This window comes from Mycetomoellerius zeteki, unplaced genomic scaffold (assembly GCF_001594055.1).
Source record: "Mycetomoellerius zeteki isolate Tzet28-1 unplaced genomic scaffold, Tzet1.0 scaffold35, whole genome shotgun sequence".
Lineage (NCBI taxonomy): Eukaryota > Metazoa > Arthropoda > Insecta > Hymenoptera > Formicidae > Mycetomoellerius > Mycetomoellerius zeteki.
Window position 1 is genome coordinate 749,055 of NW_017257338.1, and position 27,079 is coordinate 776,133.

The 27,079-nt window shown below is 32.5% G+C and overlaps 3 protein-coding genes across 8 annotated transcripts; 1 reads left to right on the forward strand and 2 right to left on the reverse strand.

Annotated features, from left to right (window-relative positions):
- The first annotated feature begins 6,872 nt into the window (after positions 1-6,872).
- Positions 6,873-9,154, forward strand: LOC108725481 (hexosaminidase D). 3 transcript variants are annotated; one of them, XM_018452514.1, is made up of 2 exons: positions 6,873-7,500; positions 7,567-9,154. In XM_018452514.1, exons 1-2 carry the CDS (start codon positions 7,281-7,283, stop codon positions 9,033-9,035), a joined length of 1,689 nt encoding a protein of 562 aa, XP_018308016.1. In that variant the 5' UTR covers positions 6,873-7,280; the 3' UTR covers positions 9,036-9,154. The 3 variants fall into 3 exon arrangements, with proteins under 3 accessions (XP_018308016.1, XP_018308017.1, XP_018308015.1); XM_018452515.1 differs by having other exon boundaries at positions 6,873-7,437; positions 7,567-9,153; XM_018452513.1 differs by having other exon boundaries at positions 6,873-9,154.
- Positions 9,155-11,324: 2,170 nt separating this feature from the next.
- LOC108725635 (ras-related protein Rab-28) lies at positions 11,325-14,963 on the reverse strand. Its single transcript, XM_018452796.1, has 4 exons — positions 14,870-14,963; positions 13,750-13,935; positions 12,808-13,041; positions 11,325-12,120 (listed from the first exon to the last, which is right to left on the reverse strand). The coding sequence occupies exons 1-4, from the start codon at positions 14,942-14,944 to the stop codon at positions 11,896-11,898; spliced, it is 720 nt and encodes a 239-aa protein (XP_018308298.1). The 5' UTR covers positions 14,945-14,963; the 3' UTR covers positions 11,325-11,895.
- Positions 14,964-15,742: 779 nt separating this feature from the next.
- FipoQ (F-box/LRR-repeat protein FipoQ) lies at positions 15,743-26,744 on the reverse strand. 4 transcript variants are annotated; one of them, XM_018452792.1, is made up of 8 exons: positions 26,696-26,744; positions 26,020-26,119; positions 19,076-19,275; positions 18,496-18,770; positions 17,620-17,886; positions 17,044-17,413; positions 16,356-16,559; positions 15,743-16,073 (listed from the first exon to the last, which is right to left on the reverse strand). In XM_018452792.1, the coding sequence occupies exons 1-8, from the start codon at positions 26,701-26,703 to the stop codon at positions 15,938-15,940; spliced, it is 1,560 nt and encodes a 519-aa protein (XP_018308294.1). In that variant the 5' UTR covers positions 26,704-26,744; the 3' UTR covers positions 15,743-15,937. The 4 variants fall into 4 exon arrangements, with proteins under 4 accessions (XP_018308294.1, XP_018308293.1, XP_018308296.1 ...); XM_018452791.1 differs by lacking the exon at positions 26,696-26,744 and having other exon boundaries at positions 26,020-26,267; XM_018452794.1 differs by lacking the exons at positions 26,020-26,119; positions 26,696-26,744 and adding an exon at positions 24,698-24,945.
- Between the last annotated feature and the right edge of the window lie 335 nt (positions 26,745-27,079).

A 27,079-nucleotide genomic window follows, 5' to 3' on the forward strand; every position in this document is an offset into this window, starting at 1 on the left:
AAGAATTTAAAATTTCTTTAAAAATCTTCCTTTATGTATCTTCCAAGGATTTAAAAAAATGAACATATGGTGGTATATCTCTTTTTGATTGAAAAAACATACCTGACAATGCGTTGAAGAATATTATTCGTCAGCAATAATATTTTTCATTAACATTTTTGGAGCTGATGTTGGTGATTGATTAAAAAAAGCTTTAATTCGTCTCTTTATATTTTAATAAAAATAAAAATATACAAAGAATTCCATTATTTCGAGTTGCTTTCAATCAGCATATTTGATACTACGCCTGAGAGGAATTTACGCAGTTAGTCAGCAGCTGAATATACAAAAAGCGATTTGTATAGAGTTACGAATAATGAGTAAAGGCTCATATATTTATCGTCAAAACCGCAGGATTTTATGGATTATAAATTGAGATCGATAGTATCCAAGCTGTTGAAAATAGAATAAAATTAATTTAAAATATCAATCAATATATAGTAATTTAAAATATAATAGTAATTTAAATATATAGTAATTTAAAAAATCAATAAATATAGTGATGCCTATAAAACCCGACACCAAATATGTTTTATTTATTCTAATATAATAGTCAATAATATGATATTATACATTCGTTTCTCTCTCGATTCTCGTAGGTAATATTATTATTGACTATCATATTAGAATAAATCAAATACATTAATATTTGCTGTCGGTTCTTATAGGCATTATTATTTATTGAGATTTACTTTATCACAATCTTTAATTTCTTAATTTATAGGATTAAAATCATAAAACATTATAAAATTAATTATAAAACTGTTTTAAAATAACCTGTTAACATTAAAACATAAACTTATATATCAAGTAAAAAATAACAATTTTGATCAACTTTATCATTATCTTCCCATTTAATCTTAAAAAATTTCTGCAATATCACTTCATTTGATAATAATGCTGCAAAAAGTTTTGACAACTAGTTTGAGCATTCTATATAATTGTTATCTTGATAATTCAACAAAATTATTTTCAGATATACATGTGGCTATATAAATTTTTAAATACTTTACAAAATTTTTATTGATAATGCTTTTGAGACTTTTCACTAGTATTTTCTTCAAAAATATGTTCTTTTCATTATTATTGCAATTCTATTCTGGAAATATTCTCCATATATAATTCAATTTTTTTGCAAAAAGTTTTTTAAACTTGACAACGTTTTTTATTTCGGCGACACATGAATGATTTAACAGCGATAAAAATACAGGTCCGTATCATAATATATATTACAGATACACCTAAAGAATTTTATACAAAATAATGGTGGAGACAGCGACTATACGATTACACTGATAGCAGTGTAATATCCTTTTTGTACATATGCAGCTGCAGATGCACATAGAGTCGTGCGACTTTATGAGCTAATATACTTCGTGTAAATACATGCTTGAGTCACTACTTCTGAATAATCACCCGATAATTCTTCATCTGCATAAGTCGCTGCGAAAGCGCATTGTTATCATGGTTTCGCAAGAATATATCACAAAGAAGATGGAATTTAATTAAAATCAAGCGAGCAAAATGTATAAAAATTTGTTACTTGCTTCAATTTAAATTTCATTTAAATTTTGTGTGCAAGTGTCGTGAAATACCTATTGATTTGAAAAGATTATTTTAAGATGTCAAAAAAAAATCTCTCTCTCATAGAGAGAAGATCGAGCAGACGTTCTGTCCATAGAATTTTTAGAAACAACTAAAAATGATACTGTTGGATCACTTTTATTTGTACGTAAAACGGGAATGTTATAAAATAAATAATTATATAATATCGCGATTAATTGTTTATTTTATAACATTATGCGCGTCGACGATGATCGATGTTTCGTTTCAAAGTAATAAATCTTCACACTTCTGAGAAGAGAATATAAAAAGAGAGGAGCGTATCTACATTACGGAATTCTAAGTAACTAAGCGGAATTCTAAGTAACGCAGAAGCGCGATTTACTGCAATTGTATAAAGCCTGAGGAAAAGTTAGACGAGTAAGTAAACTTTCACATGGTTCTTGCGTTAGGAAATGTACTTGGAAATCGAAGACAAGTCACGATTCGATACTTTCGTTTATAATCTATATATAATGTCAAAAGATACAAATATATTTCTTTCTTTTAAAGCAGTTATCGAGATTACAATATACAGGGTGTCCCGAATTTAAATGACCAAACTTCGAGAGCGTGTAAGGCATCGATAAACTGAGAAAGAAAGTTTAGAGATATGCTCGTTTTTGCTTCGTTTTGAAGAAAATCGCAAAAAAGATAAAATAAAGTTTCCATTTTTGTGTATACTTAGATATTTATTACTTATTGATTCACTGTTATTTATTCACGTTATCGCTTACTTAATGCAGATATTGTTCAAAATGTTAGCCTCTTGCAGCAATGCACGCATTGCATCTTGTACGGACAGTTCGATCGTGTTGCAGCCAAACATTGATCTGGTCAACGTAATAGGCCTGTTCTTTTTGGTTGAACTTTTGCACAAACGTGATCGAGTGAATCGTTTCCAACACAAATACACAAATTTTTTTACTGTGTAGACTTTTTTACGATAAATTACAATCGTGCTCGTAATAAATGTAAAATATTAACAATGAGGTGTAAACGTTCTTGCTTGTTATGTTAAATCTAATCTACAATGTGCTCTTTTGCTTTTTTGCTTTTTACCTCTTGTCTTTTTTTCTCTTTGCGATCATTTTATCGACATTCATGTTTCTTGTCTCTTCCAAAGTTCGTCAACTTTTATCTCGACCGACTGAAATTAAATGAAGAAACAGGATAAGAGGCAAAGAGACAAAAGGTTAAAAAATGATAAAAACTTAAAAAGTAAGAAAACAGGAAGCAAAAGCATATTGTTGATTAAACTTTAGACACAGATTAACTTTGTAAAAAGATACAAGATGTCTCACACGTTTTCGACAAAGAGATCGCAAGAGAAAACACACCGATTATTATCGCGCGTGCAAAGTGATCAGCGCGTATCTTTCGCGGCCTCGAGTCGCTTTCGACCGTGTCTATAGTGTCTCGGACGGTGCCATCGTTAAACGACTTTATTGTCTGGAATCATGTTCCTGCTTCCCTTCGTGGCCGCAGAGATGTGACTCACTCTCGACACTCACGTAACGGGTGTCCCGGCATTCCATAGAAATCGGCGGTCACGGGTTGGGTTATCCATGTTCGAGATTATGTGAATGATATATCGAGTGTTTCAGACTGTGTGATGACTCAGACGGCACAAAAACCCTTTCCCAATAGGCAACTCTAAACCAGGATATTCTTTCTTAACCCCTTAATTCTATTCTTGATTTTAAATCCTTATTATGAAGAGGATTCGGAAGAAGATCGTAAGTGGTAAAAAGATTTATAGTCAAGATAGAAATGGTTTGAAATCATGATTAGTAAGCGAAGAAAGAGCAATTTTAATTTTATTATAAATTTTGTTATAATACATTTTTATATACTTTTAAGCGTCTCGACTTTGCATTGTTTACATTAATATGCGGATAGCACAATGTTATTGTAACACGCTACGCACTCAATCGGATCTAATTTTTGCGAAACGCTTTAACCGCAATGCAACTTCCTGAGCATTCCATTTTAATGCTAGATAATAAAGCCATTTAATGCCGGTTGGAACGAGAACGTAAACACGGGGAAGTAATATATACTCGCAATGTGTAGTGATTGTTCCATCATTAATCATGTTTATTGGTATAAATAGAATTCTATCCTGAATTCCGACATGAATTACAAATCATTTGAAACAAGCTTAATGCGAAAAATTTTAAAGATTGGAATACATGTATAAAATCTGTTATAAATTATAAAAATATTATTAATTGTATAAAATTATAAGCAAGATTCTATTTTGAAATCTAACATAAATAAACGGTCTCAAATATTTCAAATTTAAAAAGTCCTATTTTTGATTAAATAAATAATGCTTAATAATAATTTTTATGTAAATTTTTTGCAAACATGTTTTTCATTCACAATATTATAAACCGCATTGATTTGGTTCGTCGAATTTGAAACATATTGTAGCTGAAGCTGAAATATTAGGTATAATATCTCAATTTATGTGTGATATTTGACCATAGTTGAAATAATAATTCTCGTAATAAGTTCTTTGTTATACGTTTTTAAGACATTATTAGTACATTATTGAATTGACGATCAATCTATAATTTGAGATATTAATATATATCTCAGTTTCAGCTATAATTTACGTTTCAAATTTAACAAACTAAATCAGCGCGCAGTTTATAAAACTAAAAAATGTATAAAATTTGCGTATAAATATAATTATCAAGCACTAAGATCTGCTTCGACCGAAAATAAGATTAGTTCTTTTCATTTTCTTTTTTCATTTGATTTATTTTTATTGGTTTAATGTTTACTTAATTGTTTAAGTGTTTTACGTGACATTAACGACATTTTCTCATTTAAGTATCATTATCATTTTTTCATTGTCTATCACTTCTATATGATTTTTTAATGGATTGACAAATATTGCTCACAAAAAATATGCAAAAGTAATAAATTTGTGACTACAGGCTTTGATGATTCAGCTTCCTTCGGATTCAACATCCATCGGATTGTGAGATCGGATTTGCCTACGTCTCAACAGATGTCGCGTCGCTTCATGGTTACGACTGTAAACTCCATTCATAAAACGTATACCAGCGTTAGTAGCGCCTCCTGCTATAAAGGGACCGCAAAATGGAACTTCGTAGCCAAAAAGTTAATATAGCGTCTTAGGCCGGAATCAGACTATGCATTGAAGATTGAGGTTGAAGATTGAAGATTGAAATTTAACCAATAAGGACAAAGAAATTTTAGCTCCTTTCGTTTCGATTGGTCAAATTTGAATTTTTCAAATTTATCGTAATCTGATTCCGGCCTAACGCTCATACAATGCAATTGGCCTACATGGGCCTATATATATATATGAGCGTAAGACGCCATATTGAGACGCTTTTTGGCTACGAAGTTCCATTTTGCGGTCCCTCTATAACAGGAGGCGCTACTAACGCTGGTATACGTTTTATGAATGGAGTTTACAGACCCTGGGTTACGATTATAATGTTTCTGCGTATCAATTTATTTTATTTAAAACACTTTTTTTTTACACTCATATTCTATATGTATGTAGCAAAAACAAAATTGTCTATCAAGCTATCTATATGTAAACTTGCACCTCAAATGGATAAATTCCTCACCACGTATTCTTCTATTTCTTCAATTAAAAAAAATAGACAGCCACGCTATATACTTGCGCGCATCCGGTAAATTAATATTTAATTGATATCCATGCGACGGAAATGCAACGCGATGTAACGTGCGGGCGTGACGACATTCGCTCGATTTCCCGCTTACGAACGCAAGCGATGGTTTCCGATACTCTGATGTCGATTTAATCGATCATCGACAATTCTGCCAAATAAGTAAATCGTCTTAAAACTAATTAAATTAAATGCGACAGGATTGAGTAAATTAACTCTCTTTTCAATTAATCGCAATCTTTGTCTCATTTTTTTCTTTTTTTTTCTTTTTAATGTGTATATTTTATTTTTGAAAATGTAAGGAAATATGACAGTTATCATATTCATTTAAAAAACCTTTTTTCTATTCACGTGACAACAAAAATGTTATACATGCTGTATTTTGTAGATATCTTATCTAAGTAATGATAATACTAAAGTTACTCATCCAAATGGTTCATCAATGATAACTTATCTGTTAAAAAAAATCGAAAAGCGGCAACGATGAGATAATAAAAAGATATACAACATCTGAAGCATTGCAGATTACTTAAAATCTACTGATTTCGAATAAGCAAACTGTCTGTAGAATACCAGTAAATTGGCAACAAATTCGATCAGAAAAATGCAATGGATCTAGTACCAGTCGCATTAAGCTTATATTCTACCGACAGAGCCTGATATTAATTAGATGGCAAAAATTAAATAAAATCTATCGAACGTAGAATTTGTCCGATTTCTGCTGCCAATCTGCGTCAAATTATGTGCAAATCTGATCAGTTTCTGCAGTTAATCTGCTGTTAATCTGCAGTTAATCTGCTCAAATCATATAAACAATCTCTGTCATATTTTTTGTCGCATTCTCCAGCATCTGATATAATTACAGATGTATTCTGCATCAAATTTGTGATCTTTCGACTGACAAAGTTTGTTAGTAGACGCTTTGCAAAATGAATTTATATAAGCAAACTTGGGTGACGAGAGATCAAATCTTACGTACTCTCTAAAACTTTTAGAATGAATTTCGCTCTAAAAAAATCAAATTTTATTCTTAAAGATTGAAAATTGAGTCTCACACACACATTCTTTATGGACTGGCTTAATTTTCATTTTTCAAAATGAGATTCTCCTCCAAAGAATTTAGAAAGTAAATAACAAAATAACCATAGTACTTCTCTTCAGCTACAATCTAAAGTTTATAAAATTTTTCGTTCATTTATCGAGTGCCTCGCGTCACTGTGGACAACAACTGTAAATTTTCTTCGCTCTACTCGTCGCTGAAAATTCAAAACGAGCTGCATTGTCGCTCGGCGTAGCGTGAGATGCAGGAATCAATAATTATCCTGCCGCTACGCGTACCTACGGATCAGCGAGCGTGCAGTAAGCCATGTATAGAACTGGAGCAGCGTCTCCGTCTCCTTCTCCTCTCCGGTTCGGGTATCTTTCGGAGACGCCGACAGACCGCGCGCATGGCTTACATCGCGTCTGTATGTAGACGTACTCATGTATGTTGTATCAGGCCACACCAGGCCACACTGACCAGTTAGATTACTCTGAGATCCGACGCCTCTCTCTCCTCCCTCTCTCTTTCTCTTTCTTATCCATAAAGGAACTCCGAGAACGTTGATGGTCCGCGTGAGAAGCTCAGCCCCGCGTGCCCCGCGATTTATCTCACGATTTTTCTGACGCTCGAGAAATTGTCCGTTGAAAAACATTCGTCTCTCGAGACGGGAATGCATGCGGATTCGTGATTCGTGATTCGATGAGCAGCACTGAACGTGTCCCTCGCGTTGCTCCACAATAATTTCTCTCCCTCTCTGTTCTCTCTCTCTCTCTCTCATCCTCTCCCTCCCCCTCTCTCTCTCTCTCTCTCTCTTTCTCTCTCTGTCGAGGAGATCGCGCGATTCGTAAACGATGGACGTGACAGCACGATAGATTTAACGACGATTCGATCCCCGGAGTGCGAACCTTCTCGACATCATGACGCGTCTACGGGGCCGTGCATCGTTAATGGTCGTCGCGACGATCAGCTTCATCCTGTTGATTGTCATATACCACATACTGAGTAACGAGATCGACGAGATGTCATCGAGCAAAATCGGCACGCATCTGAGAGCCGAGGATGTGTATCCACCAGGTGAACTCATGGACAGCCCTCAGGGCGCTGCCAGAAGGCAGCTAGTAGATGGGCAAATGACGGGTGATTTGAAGAACGGTAGGAATAGACTGGTTAACGAATTAACTCACTATGATAAATCGTTTGCAGACGGCACTCCGCTATTCAAGGGTCATAAGATCGTCCACCTAGATCTGAAAGGCGCCCCGCCTAAGATGAGCTATTATAGCTACCTATTTCCACTGCTGCGAAAGCTAGGGGCCACTGGTGTGCTTGTGGAGTACGAAGACATGTTTCCCTTTGCTGACAGCATCGAAGACATACACGCCGGCAACTCTTATTCCAAGAAGGACATTGCGCAACTTCAAAATATAGCCAGGAACAATCAGTTAACCATCATACCATTGATACAGACTTTCGGTCACATGGAGTTTGTTCTTAAATTGGACAAGTATAAAGATTTCAGAGAAGTTCCACGTTATCCGCAAGTCTTATGTCCTACGTACAATAGAACACTACCGTTGATCTATGAAATGATAAATCAGGTCATATCAGCTCATCCAACGTTAAAATATTTGCATATAGGTGCGGACGAAGTTTATCAGATAGGAGAATGCTCAAGGTGTTTAGACGTCATGGCTAAAAGGCAATGGAGCAAACGACAGTTGTTCCTGGACCATGTCTCTGCAGTAGTTAAGTACATCAAAGAGAGATACCCAGAACTGACTGTACTTATGTGGGATGATGAATTCCGTGATATATCGCCACAGGAAATCATTGACAGGGGACTCCACTCGATGATAGAACCAGTTATTTGGAAATACACCACCGATCCTGGCATGACGCTAACGGATCAGCTGTGGGAAAGTTACGCCGCCGTGTGGAAGGAAGTCTGGGTTGCGTCAGCATTCAAAGGAGCTACTTCACCTGATAGATATTATACAGACATTTCATATCACATGGAGAACCATCAACGTTGGTTAGAAATCATTCAGAAATATTCAAATCAAATCACATTCAAGGGTGTCATGTTGACTGGATGGCAGAGATACGATCACTTTAGTGTCCTTTGCGAATTACTGCCAGTGGGATTACCATCTCTCGCCATTAATTTAGCTATATTACAAGCCTCAGATGTAAACGTCTTTCCTGTAGAATTACCCGATCGTATATCTGAAGCTTTACAATGCGATGGTATCATCTCGTTAAGCATACCAGAACCACAATACGGCTGGACCAAATGCAGTTTCCACGGAGTATCGGTATACGCAGCTATTTTACGTCTTTACTCTCTGACACAGGAAATAATGAAGATGGAACAGGATAATACCTATAAGGGATGGTTAAAACCGTATAACATTAAATATTCTTTTGCGAGCCCTAGTTATGTTGAACGTGCAGTTACTGATTTGGACAGACATAAAATGGAAATAATATATATCGAAAAAGAGATGCGTACAGCTATGGGAGATATTTATGACGAGTATACAATACAAGAGTGGCTTGAGACATATGTCATACCTGTAAACGAAAAACTCAATCGGTTATGGGAAATTAAGGAGAAACTTTTAGAGAAAAATACGTGGCCAAAGAGACCTCTCACAAAATCTGATTTATAGTAAAAAAAAAACGGCAGTTTCTTGGAATATAAGCGAAAATATTCATATTCTTTGTGGTATAATATATAAGAGACTGAAATTTTTATTAAAATAATACGAGAAAAAGAACGCAAATTTTTTCGCGAATAATTGCGAAAATTTTTAGCAATTATTTTTTAAAAACGGCGTGGATAATCAGTGAAATGTAAAAATTTTGAACTTGTAATTTTACATCTTGAGCAATTGCTGTACAGAATATGTGATAATATGTAACTTGCTAAGGAAATAATCAAATCAGAATTGCACCGTCCGTATAAATTAGTAAATCTCGTTTATCTCGATGGAAATAATTGCATTATTTATAATAGAAATAATAATGGATATTTCTTACTTATGTCGCAAGTTTAGAAGAACTATTTATATTGATTATTTTTTTCTTCCAAAAAATACTCCAAAAAGTAAACCTTAAATACACTAATAATACTCCAAATGATTTACAGAGATAGACGGTGTATAAAGATTGAAATCTATTGAGATACATATATATATATATATATGAGCCCCTTAATTGACAAGTCCAATTAGGAAAAATGCGTTTGTTACAGAAGTAGAAAGTATTAAGAATGTTTATTTTATCTATCAATTTAATTTACTTTTATTTTGTTTTTATGTTTATAAAAATTAAAAATCAATTTTACATCATAAATAAAATGACCGTTAAAAAAGGTGTAATAGTGACTTAAGTGACTTATCCATGATAAGTTATGATGTAAAATTGATTTTTATTTTTTATGAACATAAAAACAAAATAAAAGTAAATTAAATTGATAGATAAAACAAACATTCTTAATACTTTCTACTTCTATATTTAAACGCATTTTTCCTAATTTTGGACTTATGCCACTTGTCAACTAAGGGGCTCATGTATACACATATATATATTATATATACATATATATATATTAAACAAAGCAATATAATTTTGCAGCATTAGAATAAATAATTTATTGTCATTTTATTAAGGATGCTAGATCTCAGATTGTTTTTTAGAGATTTTAAAAATTATTATGTATTATATATATATATATATATACACGTAACATATTGTATAATATATGCATTGTCTATATGTATATGTATATACATATATATATTTTGTGTTCGTGTGTATGCGCATGCGCGCGCGTGTGTATGTGTGTATACGTAACATGCACGCTCTTATATGTATATGGATTATACAAAGTTAGTCTTTTCCAATCATGTACACACAGAATACCCTCTATTTGTCTTCTAATTATAAATGAATTATCTATGAACAACAGATGGAATTCGATTAGACACACTACTAATGCACTAATGCATATTAAAGCCGTTGAACACACTGATTTAATTTAGATATAAAATATAATGCAAATATTTCAAATTATAAAAGAAAAAAATTTATCTAACAGCAATTAAGAATTGTACAATGTAGTTCGTTGTAAATATAATAAAGAATTTAGAAATAAAATAATTCAGTATTGAGAATGTCGCGGTTTAATCCGTTTCTATATTTATATTAAACACATATATTAATCTTTACCTCAATATGTGTATGACGGATTTAATGTGCATCAATGCGTATTAGCAAAATGTCCAACTGAAATCGCTAAGAGTCACTGGAATGTTTAACAAAAAGACGTTGACAACTTAAATTATGTAATATATATTGATTTATGTGTATTAACGCAGCATCTTTAGTAAGCGGTTTTAGTAAGCGCAGAAATTCGTGCCATATAGACAGATGATTGCAATATGGTATGTCCCAATTAGATAAACTTTTTAAAGATAAAAAATTATTGTACATGTGATCGAATTGAAGGCTTTTTATAAAAGACGACAAATGAGAAGTTTTCAATTAAAAAATATCTATATATACATATACATGATACTGTAAAAAACTACAAATGCTACTATTAGTAAGCATTATTTGTAATTATAAAAGAGATAATACGAAGTACCTTAGAAATCATTCTTTTAATATTAAAAAATTAAAATATTCTTTCATTTAGCAAAGAGGAGGATACAAAACTTCTCTATTTGAAATTTTTATTGTTATATCGAATTTTTTATATTGAATTTTTGTTATGCTGCGTCTCTGACTGCTTTTCGATGAATGAAGTTTGTAACATAATTTAAGAAGTCTTCCTAGTAGTTTTGAATTCTTCTGTGAGTTATTACGATTTATAATATATAATACATATATATATGTATTATATATTATAAATTTTTACTACTATAAAGGTATTTTTAATGTTGTTATATAAATAATATATTGCGCGTGTAACTATTATTACAATGAGATGTGATTAATAAAATCTGTTTTTCAATCTATAGTAGACAAATTCTATGATGTTTATCTGTTGGCCCCACACTATATAAATATTCATTCACTCATTCGATGGCGCAACATCCCAAAAAGGTCGGGATGGGACCTACCTCTCGTACCTATGCCCGCATACATAGGCTTACGGAACCTATAATTTAACGTCGGTTCCAAACGGCAGCTTGAGAGGTTTTCTTGGTAATAGATACTCTTGGTTTGCAAGACCGCTAAAGAGGAATTGTGAACGCATGAAAATTTTTTGGATTTGCCGAGGATCGAACACGAGTCCCCTAGCATGGTAGACTCGCGCGCTGTCCATCAAGCTACGCTCGTGTTACATAAACATAATTTTTATATTTTCTGTTATACAATGTATTATTTAAATGTAATATACAAATTTGGTACATTCACACAATCGTAAAAAATACATTCTTGACATTATGTATTTTGTTTGTTGTTATGAACACATACTCAAATAAAGAAAATATAACATTATTGAAAAATGTCTGATGATTATCATTGCAATGCACACACCGTAGATTTTGAGGCGGGAAAATGGGGATGGAACGCAATTGGGAATTGCTTTTTAGTAGGAAATCTTTTTACGACTTTGTGTATTGAATTTATATCTACTGTGTCACCAATTTCAGCGATAATGATGGGCTTATGAAAATCTTGATCCGTTCTTGTTAATCGAACACCTAAAACTTGAGCTGCCAAACCTGCTATGCATAAAGATACCTGAAAGTACAATAAAAATTTATAACCCGTATTGATATTAATAAAATATTAATAAAAAATATATATAATATACAGTGAATAGAAAAAAAAATCATACATGGAAATTATCTTTTAAGAAACCTTTAATATTTATTTTTTACAAAGAAGGCTTTTTGATAAAAATTTCTTCTCTGTACGAATACTTTTTGCACTCACTATATTTTCTGGTATATATTAATAATTGCAGAAATAAAAGTAATTGTAACATAACAGTGGCTGCGTTCAAGTGCTTGTGTAAATCAGTGGCCGAATTGATTTACGATAGAATTTAATTGTGATTACCGCGTGCAATATCTCCTTCTTTAGTAATAATTCTCAGTTGTCGAATGATTAATCAGCAATGATTAATAGTAGTGAGCCAATAGATTCGTTTTAAAAATCAATCAATTGCGTGGATAAATCCATAAACGTATTGATACGTGATATAGATTATAAAAGGCTATCTTCCGTACGCGACCCGTAATTCGCTCACCATTTTCGTTTATAATTCATAAATTAAGCTACGCATAGAATTTTGGCAAAGGCAAAATTGTCTTAGAATTATGTCAGAAATACGTCATTTTAAGGACAAATGTTTGTTTTGGGATACTATATACATACATATATATATATATATATACATATATACGTATACATTTTTTAAATTACCGATTCTCCAGTTCTCGCAGACATATCATGATAAGGAAATCCGTTTTCCGCAGCGAATCGATGCGACCTGTCTCTCTTAACTGTTCTTTGATGTTCCATGTCACATTTATTACCTACTACCGCTAATAGAGGTACTTCGTCGTAAGCTTCAATGAAACTCTTGATTTTGCTGAGCCACTCTTCCAAAATGTCGAAACTTGAACTGTTCGTTACGTCGTACACCAAAAGAATGATCTGATTCAGAAATATACATCCAATTTGCAACAACGTACAATCGTAGCGCACAAAAGAGACATGTCTATGGATAGTAACTATGGAATCATATGGAACACTCCACACCCAAAATTTAGTTTAGTATGGAAATCCACACTCAAGGAATCCAAGAATTGGATTAAAAATCAACTGTGAATTTTTTAAAATATTGTACGTGAATGCCGACCGATATTCGTGATGAATGGTACAATTGCGCGCATCGCAAAGATTTAACTGGGATCATTTATACTGGCCGTAACCGTGTGCCGTATGCCATAATCTGTAAGAATTGACTAATCACAGTTGAGCATTTTTTTCTTACAATTGAATGAGAAGAATATTCGACTGTGATTAGTCAATTCTTACAAATTACAGCAACGGCATACAGTTACGGTCAATATAAATGATCCCTTACCGACTGTTAGACAGAGCGTCGCAATTCGCAAAAAAGGGGACAACAAAGAGCGCAACATAAATTAAAAGTAAAAAAAAGTCATTTTGTACTCTCCTTCCCCCTCCTTTCGTTAGTAAAAAATTTCAATCCCACAGGCGAGATAAGTTGCCGCCCATGGACATGTCGAAATTAAATTTAATAACAATAATTAAAATAAAACTAATTTAATTAAATTAAATAACGAAATAAAATTTTTATATTTTAGCAAAGTAAAGGCAGTAGCAAATCGGTCTTACGTGTGCTCCGAAAACATATTTATCCAACATGTTGCCATGCAGAGCGAGTCCGCCAACGTCCCATAAATGTAGATTGACATTTTTGTAGCTGCCGATGCTGATATTCTTAAGAAAGAAATCGATGCCTGCGGTGGGTATGTACTGCCTGGTGAAATCGTTGTTGCAAAACTTCTGAACGATGCTGGTCTAAAGAAGGATCCTTGAATTTCAATTATCAAGAATAACAGGCATCACAATAGTAATTATCTTTTATCATTTAATTAACCTATATATAATAATGACAGCATATATTAAATTTTATACTGAATAAATAAGAGTAAAAATTGTGTCCAAATATATAAGAATTTATACTGAATCACGCAAAAAATATTGCGCGCGAGTTGTTGATTTTTTCTCGTGACGTTTGTCATTTCGTGACAAATATGAAAAGAAGAACAGAGAATAGCTTCTAAAACTAAAGGTTAATAAATTCATACTTGACCTACATGATTAGCCTCGTTAATGCAAAAATGCATCGATTAGAAAATTCGTTTCTGCCGATTTGCTTTATTGTTCTATCATTATATAGCAAGTTGACGGATACGATAAACCGCGAACGTCGCATGTTGCGAAAGTTTCCGCATTGGATCCACAGGCACGAAGTCGCGGCCGGAGACTTCATCGATCCTAGTTCGCGCATTACATTCATCGTAAATCCATATCGCACAATACGACCGTATGTTTATTACACAGAGAAACATATATAGTTATCACTACATCAATAAAACTGTAGTAATATTAACATGAATAATACCTACAACAATTAGACGTAAAGAATCATATAAACATCCGCAAAAAGAATTGTGAACTGGTTAACTTCACCGTCCGTCACAGTCGTCACGAAAAGAAAATGGAAATTTATTAAATACTCTTCGATAACGAAACCCTCCCTGTCACCTGTTGAAGGATTCTTGCTATAGCGTTTTTCACCATGGTGATCGGCAAACAAATTTAAACGGACAGATACACACTAATAAATATATCGCTCGTTAAGTGTCGAGCACCCTCGAAACTAGGGATCAACCACCTCTGTCGACCGCCCGCGCCGCCGCGTTTTCAAGCGACGCTGACAAAAACTCACTTTGCCTGCACCGGAGTCACCCACGAGCACAATCTTCAGCCGTTTCTCGGCCGACTCCTCTTCAACGTTCGACATTGAAGATGTGACGAAGATACAGGCCGAGTCGACAATGATCCTCGATAGTGATCATGCGGGCGGCATGATTCGTCCGTCGGGACGGTCTTCGACTATAATGGCGCGGCATGGAATGTGGCAGCTCTCGTGTTGTGACCGACAAGCAAGGTCCGAATCGACCGACAGTGGTGGCCAGTACGCCGTCGTCGTCGTCGTTGTCGTCGTCTACTCGCAGGCATGAATAAATTAGCGAATAATCGATATTATAACCGTGGTATCGCCAACTTTCATACTTCGTGGTTAGTATAGAAGTTTTCGACTTGAAGAGTGATTCTGTACAAAAAAAAAACAATTTTACTGAAATATTTCTAAAAATATATCTCAAAATTTAGCTAAGATACAAATCTGAAAATAATTTTGTTGGATTAACAAAATAATTATGTAGGATACTCAAGCATAACAAGCAATGCTGTAATAAGTTTTAACGTTTGAACAACCAGCTTGAATAAGCATCTTATATAATTATTTTGATGATCTAATAAAATTACTTTACATAAAATTTTATTTACAAACTTATTTTTAAGATATAAGTATATAGCTAAATTTTTTTGCTTTAACAAAACTATTCTTTTCGTGTGACAACAACAATGACAACAATGATGACGATGACGTTGTGCGTAACGTTTTGGGACGACGACAATGTACTTGCGTTTAGTGGGACACTTCTCAGTTCTTTAGGTACTCTTTGTGCACAAGTGTTCTTGGACAATTTGATAGTTTGGAAACAAATGCTATTCAGTGTAAAAAATAGTGTTTGCGATATTAAATTACAATTTGTTGTATGATACAATCTTGTTTTCTTATTAACTAATCTATACACTAATACTGGCGTAATGAAAATATCGTATTTTGTATAAATATATTATTTTGTCGCTTTATTTTTAAGCACTTTTCCGTGTCACAGAGTCGCGATAACCTTCACAAAACAACCTGAAAACCTATTGTCAACGTGCCTTAATTAAAAATTAGATCCTTATAATTTTGCAAAAGATAGTAATTCGATACTCTGCAACACGTAATGGTTCTCACAACTGTAAGTCGATCGGCTCGCTCGAAATTTGCTTTGACGATTTCATAGTATCTTCCGTCACTGCAACAAAAGTAATATTTTATAAATATCGCTCATTCTACAAGATAAATTAGTTTTAATCGTACCAGTGCCTAAATCGTACAACAGTTGTAATTGCGATTTAAAGATTATAACGCTCTTGATAATATAAAATGTATACAATAACATGTTAACATTTTAGATTACTCTTTACATTTTGTACCAGCAAAAGCGTTGTAAACATCTTTAAATCGGAATTATACAGTACAGTTTATGCACAGATACGATTTAAGCAATTTTACCCTTCATCGCTATATTTTTTACCTGAGGCTTAAACATTTCATCTTGATACACTTCACACGTAGTACATCAATGGCTTTTTGACTTTTGTCCGAAAACCGTAAGTTTTCCGGATCCCATCGCAACTCCAAACGCTCCAAATTAGGACAATTATTAGCGATTCCGTCCATTAATTGATCCACGTGAATGTTGACGCCCAGTCTCTCTTGAGTGCCCATCACAAGTATTCTGAAATATTATTGAAATTTTTAACAATACGACAAAGGGCAAGTTCTTTACCGAATTAATTTAGGGGGGATTATTTCATATATAGGAATGTCCGAATGTTTCGGCTCCTCATCATATTTATATTATTTAGCGTCTCAGATCGATTGTGGTTAATGTCCGAATGTTTCGGCGCACAGTCACATCTGATTGTGAGATAATTAAAATTTTAAAAATTAAGAATATTAATTATATTCATAACATCTAACTTTGACCGATCATTGGCGCTCTCTAACCTATGTAAAAAAACAATTGAGTTTTTTATTTTTCAATCTTTTTGTGTAATTTCCGGATAAAATCCAGTTATCGCAACTTATCGGGCTTTGCTGGATAACATCCGTTTAACTAGTAGAAATAAATGACGAATTATCCGGTACTTGATTATTCGACAAATTGTTATCTGTTGCATTCCTACTTATATGGGATTAGTCATGTCCTAAATACTCACTTTGCATTAGTGAGAATTGGTAATACACTTTGCCAAAGTTGATCAGTAATGTGTGGCATGCCTGACAGCGCGAGGCCGTACAGCTGATGGCCGTGCCTCGACAGAAACTTGTGCAAGGCGTCGTCGCTCAAATTATCGGATCTATCTAAGTCCAGTGCTATCAAGTTCCGCGTAATTCCAAGCTCGGTCCAGGCCTTCAGCACGTTATCGTTAAAATTGTTTAATTGACCGGCGCTCAGAAAACGCAGTCCGGGGATTCTGCTCAACATGTCAATCAGGCATTCCGTCGATAGATCTGTAGCAGTAATGTCGAGCTCCTGAATGCTCGACTTTTCCCATTCGACTTGCATCACATATTCGCTCTGCAGATCTAAAATATTGTAACACTATTTCTAAAATCTAATGAAAAAAATTACATTTTTTATTAATCTTCTAACGTGTAATTTAGATAATACAATTTATTTAAACAAAAATTTTTAAAAATTCGTAAACAGATTTCAAAAATCTTAAGTAAATAAAATTTTGATCAAAAGTAGCAGATAAATCAAGACAACCACAGATATAATCGTATCTCACTTGTTCCTTGCATAAGAAGACACGTTAGTCTTCTACTCCTTTGGAAAAGAGTTTTCATGGTTGAACCAGTCACTTTGGAACAATAATTTACCGCTAAGCATTCTAATTGAATACAATTAGACGAAAAAGCGTCGATATGCGAATCATCCACGAAGTTAATTCCGTATAAATTGATTACTCTTAAATTTGGCGTCGCCGACTTTAGTTTATGTACATTGATCACCTCGTAAATCTCTTCTTCTTCTTCTTCGACTTTTTCATATGTCCCTAAAGAATAGAAGTAATTAAAAGAAATACTTAACATTATAATAAAAATATATACTATAACAATATTTTTTAATATACAGAGTAGAGCACCCAAAACAAAACACCGGAATATTTCGAAAATTGAACCAGGTAGTCAAAAATGTTTCAGACAAAAATTGTATGGTTTTAAGGGAGACAAATAATAGTAAAATAAATTTTCGAAAAAATTGATTTTTCAAGATCCGAAGATGAAGGTCACTTCCACTTTTTAAAATGATATTTAACGAAGGACGGCTAAAACCTTCTGAAGGTCACTCGAAGTCAACCTTGATAATATATGTTAAGGTCATCGGAGAGTGGTCCGTTATACTAAATATTTACCATATTTAGTATCTCAGATTGCATTTCGATAATCGCTATCATTACTGAAAATCTATAATATATACATACTATGTAACGTGAATTTTAAGTTTTCAGTATTGGCAGTGAATGTCGGGATGCATTTTTAATTTTAACTTGTAACGGCAACGGTAATTATTTTTATTTTTATAAAATGACGTTCCCAACTCATGATGTGAGTGATATGTCATATATAAGAGATAATACAGAAAAGTGAATTTAATCAATTACCAATTAAATGAAGTATTTCCAGGCCATTAATGAAATTATAAATCTTTCGCATGAAGCCTTCCATGAATATAACTTCGGAAAGGCATATACACATGTATTTCAATTTCGTAGGAAACGCTTGCATTTCCGAGAAGTCATGCAGTTGCATCGCAGTCGAAAAGTCCAGCAACATATGTGTTAGATTTGGACACTTATTAGCTAATTCATGAAGAACCGTATGAGTGATCAATTCGATCGGTAATTCGATATACCTCAACGTAGGTCCAAAGCGTACGCTGAAATATTAAGAAATTTTAAGCCATCATTGTTTTATAATACCGTAATTCCATGCCTAAAATAAGAATGGACTTTGTTCTTTCATGTCTCTTTAAACACTAACATCTCAAATAAATACTTTCGCGATTCTGATTCTGGTTTTAATAACAAGATCTTCAGATAATTCCGAGGATAATTCGACATCATTGCGATAAGTGCCAAATGTTTGTCTAAAATTATTTCTATAATTATCGTATACTAAACGACTAAGAGACACTCGAGAAGCGTGAGGATTACGCGTATATTAGGTACATTTTTCTCTTACCTGACTAAATGTAACAAATTTTCTAGGGAGCTCACATGGAGCCCACTTACTTCTGGTCTTAGTGACACATGCTTCCAGAGACGTGTATCATAAGCGATTTGTCGCCAGCGTTTGCAAACTCGAGCAACTCTGCATATCTCGCGGTGCGAAAGGTAGCAAAAGACATTCAGAAGAACTTTGTCCGGTAATTTTTCTATCGTCTGTAGAGAAAAGACATTTTATTTATATGTACAAAAATCAACGGCGTACTATTTATTATGTTATTTAGAATTATTTAGGAAATTGGGAAATAAATTAGGAAGTCCTTTAAAGAAATTTAATAATACCGTAATTTCGTGCTTAAAATAAGAAATAACTGCAATAAATCTAAACCCTAAATAAGAATAATTGTAATTATTAATATTGTCTTTAATTACTTATTTTGAAATATGTTATTTATTTTAAGTATTAACAATACCTTTAATATTCAAATAAATAATTAATTATTAATTAATTTAATACTCACAGTATATACAATTTCTCTGGTTCATATCAGACTAGAAAATGAAATTGAATTTAACCAATCAGAAGAAAGAAAATCAGTATCAAATTCAATATACTTTACTTTGGTGAAATTCGATCTCGATTTCTAATTTGATATGAATGTAAGGAATGACATTGATCAAATATTTTTATGAATTAAATCAATTTATGTAATTCTGTATTCGTGTTTTTATGTGCGTTATTAATATGTAACATTTATACGTTGGCGCAATTTCGAAGTAAATTGAATGTATGACGTAAATACACTATTCGTTGAATTTGCTCTTCCCGTTAAATCAAACTAATTTATCAATTTTAGACATCGATTTTGATTCTCTTTTCTATAGAATCCTCATACAAACGTATATAGCGAGTGATATAATGTTGAATACTACGTGCTAATTTTATTTCCTCGATAAAGATTCTATGAAAACCTGACGTGTGAAGTAAATGAATTCAGATAGTACGAAAAATAGATCGAACAAACGATCGTATTACATCGGTGTTAAATAAATCAACTTACAGTACGACTTTTAGCGGCGCCGCCTTCAGAAACGTACATCTGAGACGTTTCCAAAGCAATCTGACCCCAAACGTCCACACCACCGAGATCCATGGTGCTACTTCTTTTGACGTTAGATCAAAATGAAGATGTTTGACTTTCGTGATAATTTTCTTCACGTATAGAGTCTATTTTCTCTCTCCGATAAATTAGATACTTAAATCTTTATTTTTCGATTTTATTACTATTTTATTTTGCAAGGTCACCTTAATTTTTTTTGCTGTTAAACGTCACCATTCGATTACGGCTTATTTCATCATAATTTTCGCATAACAAATGTTATATTAGGATTTTTAATTCGTGCACTTTGATGTTTTTAAACGTGGACGAAAATTTAATAAACGGGAGATATTATGTTCGGAGTTATACGCGATTCGTTGGAATCGCGACACAACAGACAGAATTCGGGGAAGCTTACACTACAAGTCTTCAGCAGAGTTTTAATCGGATCGCGCTTGCGCGTCGCCCTAAATATAAGACTTGGAAGGCTTGCTTGCACTTTATTTTAAACCCCACCGCTATCCACATCTATTTGGAATACTAAGTCTTACATTTTTAATGAAATTTACTTCCTGACAAAAAATCAAACTTGAAATGATCATTTTATTTGCAATTGCCATACACGATCTACTTGGCAGATTTTATAAATATATATTTTGATTATCAGTGAAATAAAAAACTGATTTACACTCTTGATGTACTTTATAATATGGATGATATTTATACATATAATTATATAATATCGAGCATAACTTATCAATATATAAGTAATTTTTATATCTATAAATAATTCGTAATTTGTATAATTATCTTTTCTGGAATACATATATTATTTTTTTATACATATACACAGAATATATCTATAAATATATATTCTAGTTATTTTTGGAAATTTTATAATATTTATACTATTTATACTCTTGGCATGCTCACAAAAACTAATACCATTTGGAAAAAACAAATTGACATTAAAAATTCTGTGATATTATTTAACATTTACATAATAAACAAATATATATTATACCAAAACAATGGTTATATTTGACACTATACCGATGTCTGAGCCGATGATGCTCACAAAAACTAATACCATTTGGAAGAAACAAATTGACATTAAAAATTCTGTGTTATTATTTAATATTTACATAATAAACAAATATACATTGTACTAAAACAATGGTTTTATTTGACACTATACCGATGTCTGATATAGAAGGTGCTATATCGAGAAAAATATGAAGAAAGGTTTTTGTCATGAAATTAACGAAAAGCGGTCTATTTCGCATAAGATGTGATCGAAGATCGGTTTATGTTGAACACATACGAAGTACGATTTATGCGACTTGAACAGTTCTTCTCGCTTTCTCGATAAACCGTACTTCATATACTCGTACATTCCGACACGCAAAATAAATCGCTTTTCATTAATTTTTTGACATAAATCTTTCTTCATGTTTTTTTCGATATAGTACCTTTTATGACTCAGGCGTCGATACAGTGTCAAATTTAATTATAGTTTTAGCATAAAATAACGATATAATTGAGTAGGAGCAATTTGGCGATTCACATTAGATTAAATTTGATACTAGATTTTATAGTGTACACCATATACAGGGTGTCCCATTTTTAATAATTCACTAAGATTTCTCGAAAACTACGATAGATACGAAAAAATGTTTCAAATAAAAGTTCGGATGGGGACATAAGAAGGTACCATTGATTTGATCTTGGGTAACGTTGCCAAGACCAAATCAAGATCACGTCGATTTTTTTAAACGGAACCCCCTATATTTTTCATTACATTTTCTTATAGCTTACCTCGAGAGCTTTTCAAAACACTATAATAAAATATTTTTTCATTAAGTATTTTTCGAATTATAAGACTCGAAAGTTACAGTACAGTCGGCATTAGCATTACGCAAGTTGTCCGACCGATGGCTAAAAACCTCTTGATTGTTGTTCAGAATCATGTCCTGGATAACATTTGTTAAGATCAAAGTCACTGGAGGTTGTATCTCTCATTTTCATTTTTGCACTAAAAATTCATTTTTACGTAAAAATAAAAATAAAAGGAAAGTTTTATCACTTACAATTAGTTGTGAGTGACGATTTTATTTATTTGATTAAAAATGATTTTACTAATTGTAAGAATTAAGATATTAAAAAGACAATATAAATTATACTAACACTAAAAAAGCAATAAAATATTAAAATGATACTCTATATTTACTAAGCTCAATACTGGAATCAACTTGGCACTCAATGTTATTAAACTTCATACAAATGTATAAATGATATTATATGAATTCAACGTTGAATTATTCGCGAAACATCCTTCATATACTTTTGGCGTAATGATTGGCACGGTTTCAATGTACACTTAATGAACCACCAGCAACAGGTTATACGTCTGTCGCGTAATTAAGGTACACGAGTCTCGTGTTGACCAGCGAAGTTAGTGACTTTTGATTCTAATTACACACCTAGAAAGCTAAGTTACCTCTAATCGGGGCATCAAACTATAACAATAGAGTTTATATCGATTAATAATCAGTATTATCAAGAAAGCTTAATATATATAATTGTCTTTAAGTATTAATTTATCAAATTGTATCAAATAAAAATATCGTAAAAAAAATACTGAATAAAAACTGAGAAAAATAACTTGATGACCTTTTCTACGTTACAGTATTATCGTAATAATAGAGTAAATTCTTGAAACATATAAAACATATATAAATGTATATCAGATAAAAGGGAGCCAAATTGGCTCCAACAGTCCTTCTAGGTACACAATTAAATACAAATTGAATCATCTTATATATGTATATAATTGAAATTTTTTTTACTATAATTAAGAACATAATAAATGATGAAAAGTTACAAAAGGATATCACATGAAAGCAAAGTTGAAAAAAGTTATAGCAATTTGAATTTCGCGAGGAGCCAAATTGGTTGCCTCTGTTCTTTTAATATTTATTAACAAAGAACCGACTCCCTTAAAATGAATTTTTAAAATCAATATTCTCCATTTTTAACACTAATTGCATGTACTCACTTCTGTTAAATTCAATAAGTATTGATAATAACTCTGTCTCAATGTTAGATATTAATGCTTGTCTTAAATTCAATTTCGGAAGAAACTGACAATAATAATAATTCCATTTTCAGATGAAAACTTTTTTTGTTTGTTTACATTTCTGCCTTTCTCTTGTAAATTCGCGTCAGTTACTCGTCAGAAATCATAGAATGAATTATTCCTGTCACAATATATGCCGCATACATTTACGCGGTATATTATAACGTTGAATAATATGGTTTTCGTATATGGCTCCTGCGACAGAGGTCAACATTTTGAACAACATCTATATACATTAAGCAAGTGAATAAATACAATGTGAAGGCAAAACCCGAAATGAATTTGTCAATAATCTGCTACACAGCCAGGCATTGTAACTTGACAAATTCATATCTTCATTTCATTAAATGATATATAATTCCAATGTGATCCTTCACCACTCACTTATCCTTTTCATTTATATTTTATCTTAAAAAAACAATGATTTTAAAACGTTTGTACAATATGGTTATTTAACCGGCTCCTAAAAAACGTTTTTAAAAATAACCTTTAACGGTTTTAAAACAAAAATAATCATTTTTAAACATTTTATAAACGTTATTGTTCTACTTGGAAAGCATATCTCTACACACAGAACTTTTTTTCTTAGTTTTTCTTAGTTATCAATCCCCTACACGCTTCCGAAGTTTTGACATTTAAATTGCAAACACCCTGTATATTGAAATGTTAAACAAGTCCCGCAGAAGAGATCAACAGTAAAAATAATAATTAATAAAATAAAATTTTATGATTAGATTAAAATATTATATTAGCGTTGAACAAAATCTATTAACACAATAAGAAGGGAAAGGAAACCTTTATAAATGGTCAAGCTGGATTTTAAAGTGTTTAAATAATACTATGTGAATTTATATATTACCTGTCATTTTAGATTGCGCGCCGAATTGATTTTTTGGTCTTAAAACGCAAACCAGATTGAATTGAACTATAATAGTAATATCACAAATTAAATTGCCTAACAATTTAATAATTTTATGCTCGTAGGTATCTTATATATAAAGATCTTGATAATGCTGAATAACATATTTTTATTGCAAAAAATATTAGATTTCAATATGTTATATCAATATATTCAACATTATCAAGATCTTTATGTATAAGAAGCCTCGTTGAATATTGCTTATTTACATCGTCTGAAAAAAACATTTCTACATAACACTAAAAAAAAATTTAACGAATTTTAATAAATATTTAGGCTGTACTTTCGATATTATTAACTTAATGATATTATTTCACAATTTTTAATTTCAGAAAATAATCGTAGTATTTCTTTTTATCAAAATCATGGACATATTCAGAGGAAAATTCATAGTTATCTTTTACTAAAATATTACAAAATATTTAAGATTTAATATGTTGCTTTTTTGATCGTATGATGGATTCATATGATTAAAATTACCGTTTTTCCTCGATGCGTCGTGCTAAATTCTTCTTTGGATATTGCGCTGACGTGCTCCACGGCTAATTGCGTCCAAGTAGTCATTGTTAAAACTCAAATAATTTTACTGGACGAAAACTGTACGAATATAATTTAAAAAAATTTGAATACGTTCGCGTTTGCGATTCTCGGTGAAGTGCACCGATGGTCCATACGAGACAACAGAAAATCAATCCCGACTAGTCGAGCGGATCGGTGTTTGACTGTCCTAAGAGAGTCAGCAGTTGCGACTGAGTTAATTAGTTATAAATAAAGGCAAGCTAACAGGCAGGTAGGCATCAGGCCAGAATGGGAAGACCTATTGACATTCCCCGACGGCATTGATGTGACAGCTCGCTACGTGGAAAAGAAACGCGAGTAAACGCCGATGTAGACGTCGCGAAATTTCCTCTCATTCGGCTTATATTTATTTTGGCTAATAATTATTTTGATAGTCCAACATAATTATTTTTAGATCTATGCATGGAAGGAATGGTTTTGCTATTGATACCAGACTCTTCACTCTCTTTATTTCTGCAAAGTCGCAGTTGTGATCGTTGGATATTATAATCACATTAAAAAAGATTTAAATGAATGGAATTTCTTTTTTTCTTCGAGAAGGCAGATCACTGAACCTTTGAGTCCGCTTTATATGCTACTACTGTTGTGTATATATAAATATATATATAGTATTGTAGCCTTAATAGATCGGAACTGCATTCTAATGAGAAAAAAAGAAACCAGTTTTACTGTATTATCTAAAAATTTAACATAAATACAGATTTGAAAATAATTTTGTTAGACCACCAAATAATTATGTAGGACGCTCAAACTGGTTATTAGAATGTTAAAACTTTTTAGCATCGCTCATCTTATTTTAAATTGCTACGTATGTAATTATTTTGATGGTCCAACAAAATTATTTTCAGATCTGTATTTATAAAAATGAGTCTCTGATTGCATTAATCGGAATTCAGATTAAAAATAGTCAAATCAGAATTTTCTGGTTAAATCTATTATAATTTTAGTAGAATTCATATTGATATGATCAGAATTTTCTGATTTATTCTTTTTTAACTAGAAATTTTTTTTAGTATAACTAATTAATTATTAGATATTTCAATAAAACTGTTTATTTCCGTGTGCTTGCAATCTGCAGTCTCGAGTAAGTGTGAAATAAAAATTCATAACCTTCAATTATTTAAATTGAATTAACTGTGAATTATTTCCAATTTCATAAAGTTATAGATACAACAAGATCATTGATGACAGATCATTGATGTTGCAAAAATAAATTCGCTTACCGTATTAGGACGCCTTATTATCTTCTCTGGACCATCTCCCTCGAAGGCGTTCAGTTGTTGCATTGCAGCCTCCACGCTCAGCACGTTCCAATTCGACATTCTTCGCATGTCCATAACGACGAGATTATAGAGACGAGACAATTGATTAGAAAAGAATCGCAAGGTGCGAATTGCAAGGAATAGAAAACAAATAAGCAATGAGCAATTTTCACACTGTTATTTTGTAAGCCATCTAACAGTGACGAACGCATAAGGATGTTTGTCAATGCTTTATTAATTGTGCAAAGGGAATTTAAAACGGATTACAGTTTTTTCACACTTATTATAAAATTCTCCACGACACTTGAAGGATCGGAACGTAAACTCATGAACCGAATAGCACCTTTATGCAAGGATCTCATGTATATATTGTATTATTTATGAATTATATTAAGAGGTCGGAAAAACGCACGTTCTCGATTCTCGAGCACGATCTTTTTCCATTCTCGCGAGGCACAGTAACTTATTCGCCAGGTTTTCACAATCGCAGAACTATTGTGTCGCAGCCACTGTCACGAAGTTTCACGGTAGATTTGGTAGAATAATCCTGATTTTTTATCCAATTCTGACTTTTTCGTGCATTTAGCTTATTATTAGTCGAGAACGGACGTCATTTAATAGACGAAAAGTAGCGTACTCAGTCATCTCGTCGTGATGTTCGTGTAGACGTTCGTCTGCGTTCTGCGAGTTGGAGGAGAAAAATTGTGTAACTAAAATTATCGCGTGTTTCTCGCCGCTTTCTCAAAATAGACCCACTGGAGTGCTCCGCGAGCACAAACACCTCGTGCAAGCGAATCATTCGAGCGAGAAGAGACACCGATGTACATTTTTTATATGTAATTCACCAAGAAAACAGATGTTCGTTTTACATCATGAAAATAAAACAATGGATCGCTCGTGTACGCTCCTTCCATATGAAACATTGGTCGTAATTTTTATTAAAAGCTAGTTATAGCTTTCCTATGTATTCACATATATGATTACGATATAGATATCTTTAAATATGTAATCACATTTAAAA

Bases quoted from the DNA above. Each gene is read 5' to 3' on its own strand.
- LOC108725481 (XM_018452513.1), top strand. From the start codon at position 7,281: ATGACGCGTCTACGGGGCCGTGCATCGTTAATGGTCGTCGCGACGATC.
- LOC108725635 (XM_018452796.1), bottom strand. From the start codon at position 14,944: ATGTCGAACGTTGAAGAGGAGTCGGCCGAGAAACGGCTGAAGATTGTG. The intron at 13,936-14,869 runs GTGAGTTTTTGT...ATCCTTCTTTAG, and splicing joins GTGACTCCGGTGCAGGCAAA to ACCAGCATCGTTCAGAAGTT. The intron at 12,121-12,807 runs GTAATTTAAAAA...TTGTACTTTCAG, and splicing joins CTGCGAGAACTGGAGAATCG to GTATCTTTATGCATAGCAGG.
- FipoQ (XM_018452791.1), bottom strand. From the start codon at position 26,133: ATGGACATGCGAAGAATGTCGAATTGGAACGTGCTGAGCGTGGAGGCT. The intron at 16,560-17,043 runs GTGAGTATTTAG...ATAATATTTCAG, and splicing joins CCAATTCTCACTAATGCAAA to AATACTTGTGATGGGCACTC. The intron at 16,074-16,355 runs GTAAAAAATATA...CTTTTGTTGCAG, and splicing joins ATGAAATGTTTAAGCCTCAG to TGACGGAAGATACTATGAAA.